Source organism: Canis lupus, chromosome 32 (assembly GCF_048164855.1).
Source record: "Canis lupus baileyi chromosome 32, mCanLup2.hap1, whole genome shotgun sequence".
Taxonomy (NCBI): domain Eukaryota; kingdom Metazoa; phylum Chordata; class Mammalia; order Carnivora; family Canidae; genus Canis; species Canis lupus.
Genome location: NC_132869.1, coordinates 43,143,650 through 43,158,887, shown reverse-complemented (window position 1 = coordinate 43,158,887; position 15,238 = coordinate 43,143,650). Strand labels below are relative to the sequence as shown.

The 15,238-nt window shown below is 38.9% G+C and overlaps 1 protein-coding gene and 1 long non-coding RNA gene across 11 annotated transcripts in view; one reads left to right on the top strand and one right to left on the bottom strand.

Moving 5' to 3' along the window:
- The window catches only part of SCAPER (S-phase cyclin A associated protein in the ER), a 431,009-nt gene that overhangs the window by 127,636 nt on the left and 288,135 nt on the right, over positions 1 to 15,238 (bottom strand). For all 10 annotated transcript variants that reach the window (XM_072809831.1, XM_072809829.1, XM_072809834.1 and 7 more), the window contains one exon: positions 1,463 to 1,586. In XM_072809831.1, the coding sequence (XP_072665932.1) occupies positions 1,463 to 1,586 (124 nt within the window). The remainder of the gene's footprint in view (positions 1 to 1,462; positions 1,587 to 15,238) is intronic.
- The window catches only part of LOC140623361 (uncharacterized), a 94,487-nt gene that overhangs the window by 76,276 nt on the left and 2,973 nt on the right, over positions 1 to 15,238 (top strand). The window lies entirely within an intron of this gene.

The following is a 15,238-nucleotide window of genomic DNA, read 5'->3' as shown; positions in this document are numbered from 1 at the left end:
AGTCTTGGGCAAGCCACTATCTCTGGGACTCAAGTTTCCTTGTTGGTAAAATCCTGACTTTATGTTTAAAAAAATTGAATGAGGCAATATATATTAAAATGTCTGGAATATGTGACCATACAACAAAGGCTAAGGCTTTTGTCTTTGTTCCTGCCCTTCAGCTGTTTTGAGTAGAATTGTATGTTAAAATGTCTTACCCATATCTTAATGCCTTCTTTTATGGATAAAACAAAAAAATAATTTGGCCCTAAAGTGCTGACTCAGTGTCATCATGGGAAATAGCCACTGCTGTACTGTGTCAACAGTTCCAGGTCTGTGTCTCTGTTCTCTCTCACTGTCGACCCCTCCCAACATCAGTATGCCCACCTGGAAGGGCCTCCTCATTTCCTGATTCTCAGCTTGAGTCATGGGGGGATCCATTTTTCTGTCATATATTCATCAATGATGTACTAAATCTACCAAGTACCAGGCACTGTGTTACGATCCTGGAGAGGGTGATCATTTACCTCCTATTCTTGTTGATTTTATGGCTAATGGGGAAATGGTCAGGTAAATAGTCAATTCAGTGTGATCAATTCTATGAAAGAGGTAAGGCCTAGGAGCACATAAAAAATTCCTAACCTGGACTTGAGGAGAGTCAGGGGAAGGTTTCATGACAAAAGTGCCATGTTTCAGGTACGGTCTGTAGAATGTACAGAAATTAGCCGGATGGAGAAGGAAAGACAGCAAAAGGCACGTAGTTTAGAAAGAGGCGTTAGAACTGTGTGTGGAGTAAAAGTAAATCGGTTCTGAAAAATAAATCTCCTCTGTTGTAAACTTGCAGCTTGAGAGAGATTTTGTGCCAATACCTCAGGGGCTCAGAAACTTCACCAGGAAACTTCTGGCCTCAGGGTTGTGTTCTGGAGGCTGCGGTTAACAGACCTAAACCTTTAGATATTACACTGAGCTGAACTCTTCCAACATCTGTGAACTGAAGCAAAATTTAAGGCTACAATTGGCTGCTTGTTTCCATTTCAAAAGTATAACAGGTTTGCCCCTTTTTGACAGAGGAATTTCTTGCTTCAAAAAAATATATATCAAGGGCCACCAAAAAAACCTTTATAAACTGACCCTTTTAACTGAGTTGGCAAGAGAGGTTTTAAGGCTTTCCTAAGCTTTCTTCTGTTCTACAGCACTCATTCCTGTGGGCTCAGAGGTTTGGCGTGGAGTCCAGTTGACTCCAAAGCCCCGGTAGTTGGCAAGTGTTACAAGTATATTATCTGTTAAATATTGGAACTTAGGAGACTCTAATATGAGATTTTCAAATTAAGAGGTCTCTTTGTCAGTTTCTAGTTCACTCTCCTCATCATCTTCACTTTATTTACATCTGGAGGATAAATAAGCTGAATTCTTTTAGTTTTCCCCACAGGCAATATTTCCCAAACCGTAACTGCTTCTAACTCAAAGCAGTAATATTGCATACCGTCAACTGGTGTATCAGGAGGTCCATTAAGAAGGTAATCTTGTTACTAAACAGAACATCGGTGCAATTTTCTGAGCAGTTATTGCAGGTGAGGTTGTAAACATTGATTGCATTGCAGAGACACCTAATAGAAGGAGAGAAACACCATTTGTAAAACTTGAACAACTCTTCTCTAAACAATTTAAAATACATAAAATGAATGGTACAAAAGCAACAGGCACAGGATAGAAATCACTCTGAAAAAACAAGCCAATTATTAGGTACCAAGCCCATCAGCTAGATATAAAAGCTTACACTTTTTTTATCCAAAGCTCAGTGATTGTTAGTATCTAATACTTGCCTCTGACTAATTTCTTAGTTACACAGCAGATAATGGAAATGTATTTAATTAATAGTCTATCTGATAACACCTATTTAAAAATTTTTCTTTTTTAACTTAAATTTTACTTAGTTAATATATAGTGCAGTATTGGTTTCTGGAGAATTCAGTGATTCAATACTGAAGTATAACACTGAGTACTCATCACAACAAATGCCCTCTTTCATTTTTTTAAGATTTATTTGAGAGAGACATCGTGTATGCACGTGTGTGGGACAGGGGAGGTGCACAGAGAGAAGCGGAGAGAGAATTTCTAGCAGACTCTCTGCTAAGGGAAGAGACTGACATGGGCTCAATCCCATGACCTCAAGACCATGACCCAAGCTGAAATCAAGAGTCAGATGCTCAACCGACCAAGCGACCCAGGTTCCCCACAACAAGTGTCCTCTTTAACACCCACCACCCATCTAGCTCATTCCCCATCCACTTCCTTCTACAAACCTTCATTTTGTTCTCTATGGTTAGGAGTCTCTTACAGTTCGTTTCCCTCTTTCTTTCCCACCCCTTCCCATATGAGTGAGATCATATGGCATTTGTCTTTCTCTGACTTATTTCACTTAGCATAATATACTCTAGCTCCATCATGTTGTTGCAAATGGAAAGATTTCATTTTGATGGCTGTGTAATATTCCACTGTGTGTGTATACATATACATATATACATACCATATCTTCTTTATCCATTCATCAGTTGATAATGTCTTTTTTAAGATTTTATTTATTTATTTGAGAGAGAGAGAGAGAGAGAGAACAAGAGCAGGGGAAGGGGAGAAGCAGAAGGAGAAGGAGCAGGCTCCTCACTGAGCCTGATGAGGGGCTCAATCCCAGGACCCTGAGATCATGACCTGAGCCAAAGGTAGACACTCAACCAACTGGGACATCCAAAATAATCTAAGATTAGATATCTATCACCCAGGAACTCCAAGGCCTAGAACTTTGAATAATACCCCCCGCCTCCCCACCCTGCAAAGGGTCTGTCAAAGCTCCTCTTCCCAGATCTCCTGGTCCAAGATAAAGACAGATGAAGGAAGAAGGGAGAACACCTGAGGAGAAACTAGAGGCTTTCTCTGTGAGATAAGAACTGCAGAGTTCTGAGTGAGCACCCTACCTGCTTGGAGGCTGTGTAGACATGGATTCAGAGGGCCTCAGCAGAGGAAAACCCTGAGAGTACAACAGTCTAAGGTCAAAATGATCAAAGAAATGTTCTTTTTGAGGGATAAAACAAATTTATATGCCATTGTTCAAAGAAACCTTTGGAGCCATAAACCCAATGGGCACTCTTCTGGATACTTGGAACACTATTTAAAGCCTACATTGCCTGAACAATCAATGTGGATTCTGGCCTAACTCTCCTGCTTAGGTCCTGTGTAGAAATGTTTTGATGTAGTCCACCAGCACCAATCCTGGAGGACAGTGCTCCTACAGGACCTGAAGCATCAATATCATCTGGGAGCTTCTTTGAAATGCAAATTTCCAGGCCCCACCCCAGACATATTAACTAGAAACTGGGGGTAGAGACCAGCAATATGCGTTTTAACATTCTCCAGGTGATTCAGATGCATCTTCAAGTCAGAGCACCACTGCTCTAGAGTAGGGGCTCTAATTTTGAGCATTGGAATCACCTATAGATTTTAAAAAACATACTTGCCTGAGTTTCTCCGCTGGAGATGCCAGCTGGATGAACTCTAGACATCTGCATGTTTCAAAAGCTCTAGGGGGCAACTCTGACGTGCAAAGTTAAGAACCACAGGTTGAAGGACCACCACGTGAGTATTCACTCACCCAACAAATACCTAAGTGCCTATGATTTTCCAGGCACTGCTAGGTGGACGAAACAGCCAAGCTCTCTGTCCCCATGTGGGAGACCCCTGTTGTGCTTGTAATCATCTGTTTGTCTGACAGAGTTGGACCTTGCTTCATATAACCGTTAGGTTCCTAAACCCTGGGCTTAAGAGTATATTGGTTAAGAGCAGAGACATCAGAGTAAGATACATCTAGGTTAAAATCCCAGTTCTACCATTTGAGATTTTAGAAAGTCACTAAATTAACATCTTAGCATCCATTTTCTCACCTATAAAACTAGGATAACGATACCTAGACTTCACATAGGTATCATGAAGACTAAATGAGTTAATAGTTGTGAAGTACTTGGGAAAGTGCCTGGCACATGGTTAAAAAGAAGTGATAGGCTTCATTTGGTTTATTAATCTTATTATTCTTGTTATGAATAAGGCACCGACAAGATGTTAATAAGTTGAATCAAATTAAGGCATGCTGTAAGAGCTATTATTTCCAGGATCATGAAGTACCTTGTTTACTGAATGTTTTCATGGTACACTGCCATCAATAATGAAAGGATTCTAGGCTGCAGAGCACCAGGAGAAGGCTCAACTCTGTCAGCTTCACTCAATACCTGAGGACTGTACGGAAAAACTTCGGCCCATATGAAATCCATTGTTTGGAAGCTCTCATTAGCAAGTACTTCACAAATGCAAATCAGCACCATTTATCAGATAATACAGATTTTCCAAAATACTGCTTTTCTTTTTAAAAAGTAACTTGTATTTATGATTATAAAAATAATTTTTATTTACTTTAGTTAAAAAAATAGATTTTATACCCAATATGGGGCTTGAACTCATGACCCTGAGATCAAGAGTCACATGCTCTACCGACTGAGCTAGACAGGTGTCCCCTATAAAAATGATTTTTAAAATAATTGAAATAAATTTGAGAAAGACAAGGACAAAGAAATAGTAAAAAACCATCAAGAAATAATTTGGTATTTGTACTTCAGGTCTTTTTCCCTCTCTATTCTTGTAAATGTACGTTTATTTGACAAATACATAATGAATATTTCTCCATGACATTTAATATTCTGTAATAATGGTTTTCAGTTTTTTAAAAAAGCAACGGAATGCTTTCTCACTCAGAAGGTTAAAAGCTTATATAAAATCTTGGGGTACCTGGCTGGCTCAGTCAGAGAAGCAGAAGACTCTTGACCTCAGGGTAGTGAATTTGAGCCCCATATTAAATGTAGAGATTACTTCAATAAAAAACCTTACAAAATTTTACTCAGATACTTAAACCACAGAACTGATAAAGTCAGAGCTCCTCTGACTGAAGCAGAAGTGGGGAACCCAAAGCTGACTCTGTTGCCTCACCTCAAAAAGCCCTGAAGGGTTCTTCAGAGACCTGAGGGTGTGTTCCCATCAAGTGCAGTAAAAACTTGATGGGAAAATAATTTTGATATAATTTTTTATATAATTTTGATATAATTAAGTTACCTTGGTAACTTTCTGACTAGGAATGACAACCATGGTACAACATGCACAAAAAGGGTATTAGGTGAGAAGCACCGCCCTCTTCCTTATGTCCCTCAGCCACTCAACCTCCGAGCTTAGAATCACCGTGGTCGCTAGCTTATGTATCCTTCCAGACATAATCTATGCATACTGAAGAGGTTTTTTTCCCCTATACAAATATTATCCTACAAGATTTGGAGGTTGAACGGAGTCGAGGCCATCTTCCTGTTGTGGCTCTTGGATGTGGTTGCTATTAAGCAAGACTTGGAAATATGAGGCTTTCCTGCAGCAGCATTCCAGGTTCCATTTTCCAGCTTCTGGGTGTCAAGAACCAGTGGGCTTGTGCTACTCTATTTGATTTCCTAATCTCTGATCTCTATCCATTCTGTGGTTTCTGGGTGTGAGAGACAGTTATGCATGGCATTAAGTTATTTCCTTCCCAAAGTATGTTGACCTCAGAGGGAGCAGTGCCCCCAGTGGATATGGTTCGTAGTGTTTTGGAGTCAACCCAGTGGTCTACAATCACTTCCAACAATTTTGTTAAGCATCTCATATCTTACTTTAAATCCCCTTTCTGATGAAAATACTTATACTGAGAAATACTGCACAATTTTAAAAGGATGAATGGGGTTATACAACGGATATAACATTTGTTTCCCAATCAATCCCTCACTATTTTTGTGTTAACCTTCAATGTTACAAATAATTCTGTTTTAATAGATCTTTTAGTTGCAAACTACAGGAAGAAAGTTCTGGTTGACTTAAACAGAAAGGATATTAATTGATAGGCTATTGAATATATTGTAGGATTTACAAAACACAGGCCATCCAATTTATCTTTCTGTTAATTATTCTTGTCCCCTAAAAGTTTTTTATTGGAGGTTTTCAGGTTTTTCTTAATGAGTTAGAAGGGTTCTCTCATAAATATAGTAAAAGATTAATAATGTTGTTAGTATTTTTTCCAGTTTATCTGCTGTCTTTCCTTTTGTTCATGCTATTTTGACAGAATTTTTTTATGTATTGAAGCGAAACAATTTTATGTAGCCTAACAATTTTTTTCTTTGTGGTTTTATTTTTCCTTCCCATCCTTTGATTGTTTAAAAAGTTCTTCTTCACTATGAGATATGGTAACTATACATTCATATCCAGCCCTTTGTATTTATTTTTTCTTGGATTATCACTGTGTGTAAGTAATTTTATGGTTTTATAATTCACTATAAATTCATTTAGAATTGATTCTGGCATATGGTGGGAGCCAGAAGCCTAAATTTACCACCCCCCTTTAAAGGTCACCTTTTCTCTACTGGTTTGAACTTTATCATATAAATATATTATATATTCTCTGGTTTCCTACTGTAATTGATAATTTTGTTAAGCATTGTGCCATATTACACAGTTTTGTGTATTGTAGTTTTATAGTAGGATTAATAAATATAATTGTAGATCTTCGAAGACATGAAAAAATGAGGATACTGCATTTAGAGTGACATGTGAAACCTTATAGTTTTATAATTGTATCCTACTTTTCCCTTTTGTTTTGATCTATAATTTTTACAACTTTGATTTTTAATTTCTATTTTTCTGTTTTGTCCAATAAACACAACTTGTCTACAATCATTTGTGGAACATCAATAAATATACCTATAAAAAACACAAGGCATAAGATTTTGTCCTAACGCTCTCTTTACCTTAAAGAAAATGCATTTACTGGTAAAGCATGGAATGTGCATCTATATAATCTTTTGCTCACAAAACCCCCAAAGAAACTTCTACAAGAAACTACTTTCTGATGAGAAAAAAAGTGGGGGCGGGGGGTGGGCAGAAATCTCAGGGTCAGGAAAAACTTGTCCTCTATTTGAAAAGCACCTGTCTTAGAAAGATCACTTCTTTGAACACAGCCTGGGTGGTCTGCTCAAGCAGCTTTCCCTGTAATTTAAGACTCAAATGACTAGAAGCACTTTTTAACATCAAACAGAAAGCCCCAGATTTTAAAAGTATCTTCTAAGAAGACATTAAAATCTTACTGTCCATTTTGTCAAAAGTACGCTGTGGCTGGGCTGAGATAAGGGCCCAAATGATCACGACTACACAAATGCATCTTGTTTAAGTAAGTCTTCTCACTGAAAATGTTTGCCTCTGAAAAGCAGAGGACAGAAAAGGAATCACAAAACTGGGTATTTTGGCAATTAAGTACAGTAACATATTTACATACAAGCAGGATAGTAATAGAAAGTAAGTGTAGAACAACTCAGACATTAGGATTAGTACCTACACACTATGAAACAGTTAAACAAGAAAAGCCCCAGGTGGTTGTAGCCTAAGAGGACTTGATAACTTAGGAAGTACATAGTTTACTCTATATTTTATATCCTTATGCAGTTTGCAGTGGTTAAGACTTTTCAGAAAATACTGTTCACCAAAATCCACCATCTTAAACCCATATCAAGGTAGCAGGAATTTAAAAACTGCCATGGGCATTTTAAAACCAGAGCCCCAGTACATATTACAACATATCAAATTCCTTTGGTTTGCATTAAGCATGTAATAAATGATATGTAGTTATATTCTCAGGGGAGGTGAATGACTCTAAGTTCCTGCAGAGCAAGATTCTATGCCAAGTAGGCACACCAAGTACCAGAGTCCCATCCATAGAGCTGGAAAGAGAAGCTTGGGATTTTCATCACTCTTTCTGCCTTCATATAAGAAAGGGATTCACTTTATGTGGTAAGTGTGGAAATGTGACAGGTCCTCACAAAACACAGAGGATGGTTAGCAAATGATATAGAATTAGTTTTAGGAAAGAAGATTCTTGAGACCGAATTAGAACACACAGACCTGGGGCAGTATCAGTTCCTTAGGGGAGGGAGAAATTAATGCTAAAGTCAGAGCCTCCATATGTAATTTATATAACATATTTGGTTTGCATTAAGCATTTAATAAATGGTATATGGTTTATACAAATTGTCATTCTCAAATTATGCTTTGTCTTTATAAATCTCCAAACTAAAATAATTTTCAGAAATAATTTTATTTATTTCTGTATTTATTTATTTATTTAGAGAGAATGAGCAAGGGAAGGAGCAGAGAGGGAGGAAAGAATCTCAAGCAGACTCTGTGCTGTGTGTGGCGCCGGAGTGGGCCCTGATCTCATGACCCTACTTGAAATCATGACCTGAGCTGAAACCAAGAGTCAGATGCTTAACTGCCTGGGCCACCCAGGCTCCCCTAAAATAATATCTTTTATTAAAAATTATTAAAAAGAGTTATCTGAAACTAGGGAGGTCCAAGTGCAGTTAGAATTCTAATGCCTTACTGGTCCCACCAAGTGAGTGGTTGCCCGCAGGATGAAGCCTTGTGATCTAGGCCTGGCCTTGCAGGAGTGGCCCACCTGAGAGCTGCATGTGCCAATTCCTGAGGCTGAAAACAGAGACTCCTGTCTCACTGAGAACTCCTGTCATTGAGAACTCTATTCCATTACACAACTACTCTAAGTTACTTCTGGGTAAGTTCCTTTAAAAAAAAAAAAAAAAAAAAAAGATTGATTGAGAGAGAGAGAGAGAAAGAGAGAGACAGCAAAAGTACAAGTGGGTTAGAGGGGAGAATCAGGCTCCCGCTGAGCAGGCAGTCCAATGTGGAGCTCGGTCCCAGGACCCTGGGATCATCATCTGAGCCGAAGGCAGACGCTTAACCGACTGAGCCACCTGGGCACCCCTCCTCTGGAGAAGGTCCTTGACTGGCTGCGCCTCTTTAGAACCATTACAGTATGCGTACTAGTTGGCGAACACAGAGCTACCTACTGAAGGTCTTTCTTGTTTCAATCAGAATATATAAGAATACACAACTGTGGAATATATTAACACACTAATTACACTTTCTACTATTTTATTTTTTTTCCACTATTTTTTAAACAGTCATTGGATTGAGTAGAGGTAGGAACCATGCCACTTACTTAGACAAAACATTTTATGAATGCATAATAAAACTTCAGATTCAAATTCAGGACTTAGGAATTTTTTTCTTTAGACTCTTTTATATAATAGCTCTCTAACTTTTCTTTGATACTGAGAATCTTGGCCCTCAAAGGCATCAAGGATGACAGAATTAAAATATCCATAATTAGGGATCCCTGGGTGGCGCAGCGGTTTGGCGCCTGCCTTTGGCCCAGGGCGCGATCCTGGAGACCCGGGATCGAATCCCACGTCGGGCTCCCGGTGCATGGAGCCTGCTTCTCCCTCTGCCTGTGTCTCTGCCTCTCTCTCTCTGTGACTATCATAAATAAATAAAAATTTAAAAAAAAAAAAAAAAAAAAAATATCCATAATTACTCACTTTATGCTACAACCCACAACAGTTTCTGAAAAGCAAAATTAATATTACCACCACTAATTCTAATTGCTAAAAACAGTTAAAACATATTTTGGCATCTGCTGTATGCATTCCTCAGCTCTGATCACATTGTATCAGCCACACTAGCAGATTATCAGCTACAATATAGTCATTTCCTCACACCCCTCTTCCTTTTTCTCCTTTCAGTAGTATTTATTGCCGCGCCCCTCCCTGCCTGATCCAGGGATGGGCATGAGGGACATGGCAAAAGTCAATTTCTACTCTGGAGGGAGTTTCTAGCCTCCTGGAGAAACCACAAGGCACAGAAGCTTCCTGCTGAGGGGCAGTCCCTCAGAGGGACACAGCTGGAGGTCAGGTCAGGGAAGGCTTCCTGAGGGTGGTGGCCGTAGGTCTGACCAGACCCCGGGGGCCCAGCAAGGTCACCAGCAGGACGGAGGCTGGTGGGAGGTCCTATGTGAAGCAGCGCCAGGTGGTCAACAAGAGCCATGAGGCGGTGCCCACCAGCTTCTTCCAGGCGCTGATCCTGGAGGCAGCAGGCAGGCAAGCTGAACTCCACTGCCTGGTGATGCCCAACGTACCTGTGGATTATTCAATTTTGACATTCCTGGAATCACAGGAAAGGTAAACTTGTGACAGAATTTGGAAAGTTCTTTTCTGCAGTGGACAATGGGACATTTGGATCAGCATGAACCGTGGATGAAGAGGAAAGCTGGTGCTGTGGAGACTAGTCTAAACCCACCCCGCCTTTCTTGTTCTTGCTCCATCTGTCTGATGCCAGAACACCTGGGGTGGGCAGGGCCAGTGAGGGAGCCAACATCCAGGAACAACAAATCTCAGCTCAAGACTGGTGGGAGGTTCTTCAAGGGATGCTAATAATGCTGCTTGACCAAATGATCTTCACTGTGGGGATATAAACGATATGCACCCTACACTTCAGTTTGCATTAAAACTCAAGGTAATAATCACAAAGGATTATTGCCTCTCACATCACATTCTACAACATAACATTTTGATAATACCAAAATTAGTTTTTAAATTAAACTATTTTCCTAATTACAATGATGCCCAGAACAAGGAGTAAGAAATCTTCAACTAGATGTGTTATTTCAAGGGTTTCTTTTTTTTTAATCGGTCAATTTGGTAGTAGAATTGGCAATTTAATTATTCCATAGGGACATATTCTATTTTTAGATGGGAAAATCATATATATCTTAAGTACAAACCTAATTAAACTTTCTTCATTTCCTAAAATTAACCTCCCGCTGAGAAGGTGTTATGTTTCAAAGACTAGAATAATACATTTAAAAATGTAGGGTGAGCATCAAATTAAAACATTAATTCTAAAGTCTAGTGTTAAACTCTATCTTGTCTAGTAACAAGACAGTTACCACTAGCAAGTCTTCAGATATGTTTGTAAGTAGGATCTGGTTATGTAATTTTAAATTCACAATTAAACATGCGGGCCCTGGAGAAGACCCCAGGTGGTTTGCAGTGTTAAACAGCAGATTAAAGTCGACAAAACTAATTTCTTTACTTTAATCTTATTAGTGCTACAACAGCTGTCAACTGTAACCATCTCTGTGCAGCCTTTTGAGACACAAACAAAATGCCTCAATATGTCAAATGGAGAAGAGTATTTATCAATCACTATGGCTAATTAGCTTGCAAAACAATTTTTTACTTTTATGTCTTAGGGAAAGTTATTTATTTTTAGTAAACCTTGATCTAAAAATAGATATTTGGACATATATTAAAAGAATCCTGTTTAGAAATAAGGAATTGTTTATTAGCAATGGGCTGTGTTCCAGATTTCACCCACACTGGCAAATACTTCTTACTAACGTTTACTGAGGGCTACGATGTAGAGGACACATGAAGTGGTGCATGGCCTCCAGCTCCATCATACCTGTATCAGTTACTCCATGTGTGCCATCTGATTTACGTTCTGACAAAGCTATTTAAGGTAACAATGAAATTTTTTTTTTTCGACTTCACTGCTAGATCTTCCCTGAGCATTTTCTCTTATACATACAAATAGCTGTAAGTGGTTTTGGCTTATTTTTCCTAATTTCTATTAGATCAGTTCCTCTGTCCCCCCTTTGACCCCTAGGTGGAAAAAGGACTCCACAAACATTTCCTGCACCTACACCAATAAATTGCTGCTCAAATCCTAAACTAAAAGTCCAAAACGCGTCAAACAAGCTCTCCCCCACCAGAAGTCAAAAACTAAACAAACAAGTAACAATAAAAATAAATGCTCTAGCAACTCACAGGAATAAGGTCAATACTCTTTCTATAAGATATCAATGAAATGGTACTTTATTTTTATTAAAATAGTTAAAGTTAAATGTTCACATATCAGACACAACAAGGAATAGAAAAATAGATACCAGAAAGATGGTCAGTCCTAGCTGCCAATCTGATAACTGATGATCGATCATTCAGTCTTTTTAAAGCCTCAGTCTCTCCATTTATATAAGTGATAAAATTGGTGAAGACATGCCAAAGACTCTGTTAAGTAAGTCTAATACATTTATAAGGCAGTTTCACTACTCTTGTATTTCTGAAAATGCCGAGTGTTTTGCAGGGGTTCAGAGCACTCCTTTGTAAGGTTCTCTCTCTCACTCATCTTCTATCCATGAGAATAAACAAAGTGCCAAGTACCTGGCAGTAGAGGTGTGTTAAATGACTGAATTCCTCTTTTGTCTGGTTAGAACAGTACAAGCAATAGGGCTTAAGTTAAGATAGCAACAGCAATAATAGATGAGTGAATAAGACTGACATCAACTTTTCTCCCCCAGGTGTGAAATAAATAAGGAATAAGTAACTTTTACTTTTCCCTGAATTGTCATTTGCCCAATTCACTCATACCTAAATGTCTCTGATACTGTTCCAATGATATTAGGACATCTGTGTTGGAATACCAAATGTTTACTGCTCCCTAAGCTCATCCTATTATTTCAGGCCTCCATGATCTTGCACATGCTGTGCTCTCTGCTAACTCAGGAGAGTTTGTTAACTTGGCAAACTCTGAATCTTTTCTTTTAAAAGCCAATTCAGGAGGGTTCCCCTTTCTCCACATCCTCTCCAACATTTGTGCTTTCCTGCCTTGTTAATTTTCCCCATTCTCACTGGTGTGAGGTGGTATCTCACTGTGGTTTTGATTTGTATTTCCCTGATGGCAAGTGATGCGGAGCATTTCCTCATGTGCTTGTTGGCCATGTCTAGGTCTTCTTTGGAGAAATGTCTGTTCATGTCTTCTGCCCATTTCATGATTGGATTGTTTGTTTCTTTGCTGTTGAGTTTAATACGTTCTTTATAGATCTTGGAAACTAGCCCTTTATCTGATGCGTCATTTGCAAATATCTTCTCCCATTCTGTAGGTTGTCTTTGAGTTTTGTTGACTGTATCCTTTGCTGTGCAAAAGCTTCTTATCTTGATGAAGTCCCAATAGTTCATTTTTGCTTTTGTTTCTCTGCACTGTTGGTGGGAATGTGAACTGGTGCAGCCACTCTGGAAAACTGTGTGGAGGTTCCTCAAAGAGTTAAAAATAGACCTGCCCTATGACCCAGCAATTGCACTGCTGGGGATTTATCCCAAAGATACAGATGCAATGAAACACTGGGACACCTGCACCCCGACGTTTATAGCAGCAAAGTCCACAATAGCCAAACTGTGGAAGGAGCCTCGGTGTCCATCGAAAGATGATGGATAGAGAAGATGTGGTCTATGTATACAATGGAATATTCCTCAGCCATTAGAAACGACAAATACCCACCATTTGCTTCGATGTGGATGGACCTGGAGGGTATTATGCTGAGTGAAATGAGTCAATCGGAGAAAGACAAACATTATATGTTCTCATTCATTTTGGGGAATATAAAAAATAGTGAAAGGGAATAAAGGGGAAAGGAAAAAAATGAGTGGGAAATATCAGAAAGGGAGACAGAACATGAAAGACTCCTAACTCTGGGAAACAAACTAGGGGTGGTGGAAGGGGAGGTGGGCAGGGGTGGGGGTGACTGGGTGACGGGCACTGAGGTGGGCACTTGACGAGATGAGCACTGGGTGTTATTCTGTACATTGGCAAATTGAACACCAATAAAAAATACATTTATAAAAAAATATATATATAAAAAAATAAAAGCCAGTTCAGATGTTATAACCTTCAGGTAAGACTCTGTGCCCTCCTCTGGCAGTTAATTACTCCCTTTGTGCTCTTTCTGAACTTCGCATACTTCTATAGTTTTACTTGGCATATTGTACTAAATTACAGCCTTCCCTGTTTAGCTCACCCCCTAACAAGTGAGCCTCCCAAGGATATGGACACTGTTTTACTTATTTCCACAATTCTACTGCCCAGCACATAGTTCACAATCAGGATTGTATTAATCCCCTAAGTGAAAGGTAGAAATGTGACATGACATATGTGTTTGTGAAAACAACTGGGAGCACAGATATCTAATGAGTGCTTAATTCTATTTAATGGGCCAAAGGATGTCACACACCTTGCAGTGGGGAGGACAAATGCCCCAAATGCCACTGGTGTCCCGTGTCAAAGCATGACAATTCACAAAGCCCCTTTATATATGTTAGCATTTCATCTTCACAATGACCCTGTGAGAGGAATCTTTCCCTCATTTTCCAGATGAAAAATACTATAGCTAATAAGGTCTTGAGAGACAGGTCTCACACCAAATGCTGGCAAAGCTGGTATTTGAACCCTAATGCTCTGACACTAAATTCCAGTTGAGTTTAGTCCATTAGTGCATTATATTCCCTTTTCTCAAATTCAAAATACAGATATTTTTGGCTTGAGTTCCAAAAATCAACCGAGTGGGAAAGTGAATATGTTTACAGAAGTAAATTTTAGCCCAACATACCTTATGTGTTATATTGTGGTATGTATTTGCAAAACATGATATATTCTCCATCCTATGCTGGTGTTTTTCAAGAATTCAAACCCCAGAAGGTGGCAAGAGAAGAGAGTTGCAAAGTTAGGAAAGAGCTACATAACTGATAATTCTGAAAGTGCGGTTTTCAACAAAACTGCTGTGTTATACTGTCTAGAACACCAAAGGACTTGGCTACAACTCTCTATCGATTATTTACTACATTGACACTTTGCCCATAGAAATTCATTGTTGACTTCATGAAGGAAGTTAATAAGAAAATTGGATTCACTTAATAGAAATTAACTTTACAACCATCTTTGCTAGAATACATCAATTTGAAAAGGTGAGCGATTTGTATTTACCTTAACTCAAACGCCAGTGTAGAGATTTATATGTATTTTGATTTTCAATAAGGCAATTAACCTGATCTTTGAATCCATAGCTAGACTTGGTGAAAATAATTCCCAGGAGAAGGTAGTATTGTAAAGAAAATGGCAAGCAAGCGAGAGCCTCAGAGAAGTTGTGAGTAATATCCCAGGAGTGATTTAACAATGATAGTCCAGTTAAAGATTTTCCTAAGGAGATAGATAACCAAAAAGATTTGACAAAATATTACCTGAGAGCTTTCTTCATAGAAAGTAAATGCCTTAATGTAGACTGGACTATGAAAAAAAATTCAAAACTGCTAATTTTATTAGAAAATATGAATCCAGCATCTACACATGAAATCTTGGTCAAACAGCAAGCCCAGAATGAAGTTTTGCATTTATTACTGGGTGAGAGAGGGCGAGGGGGAATAAGAGACGAAGCAGTGCTCTGAAGCTTGCATCAGGTCCTTGAGTATGCCCTGCT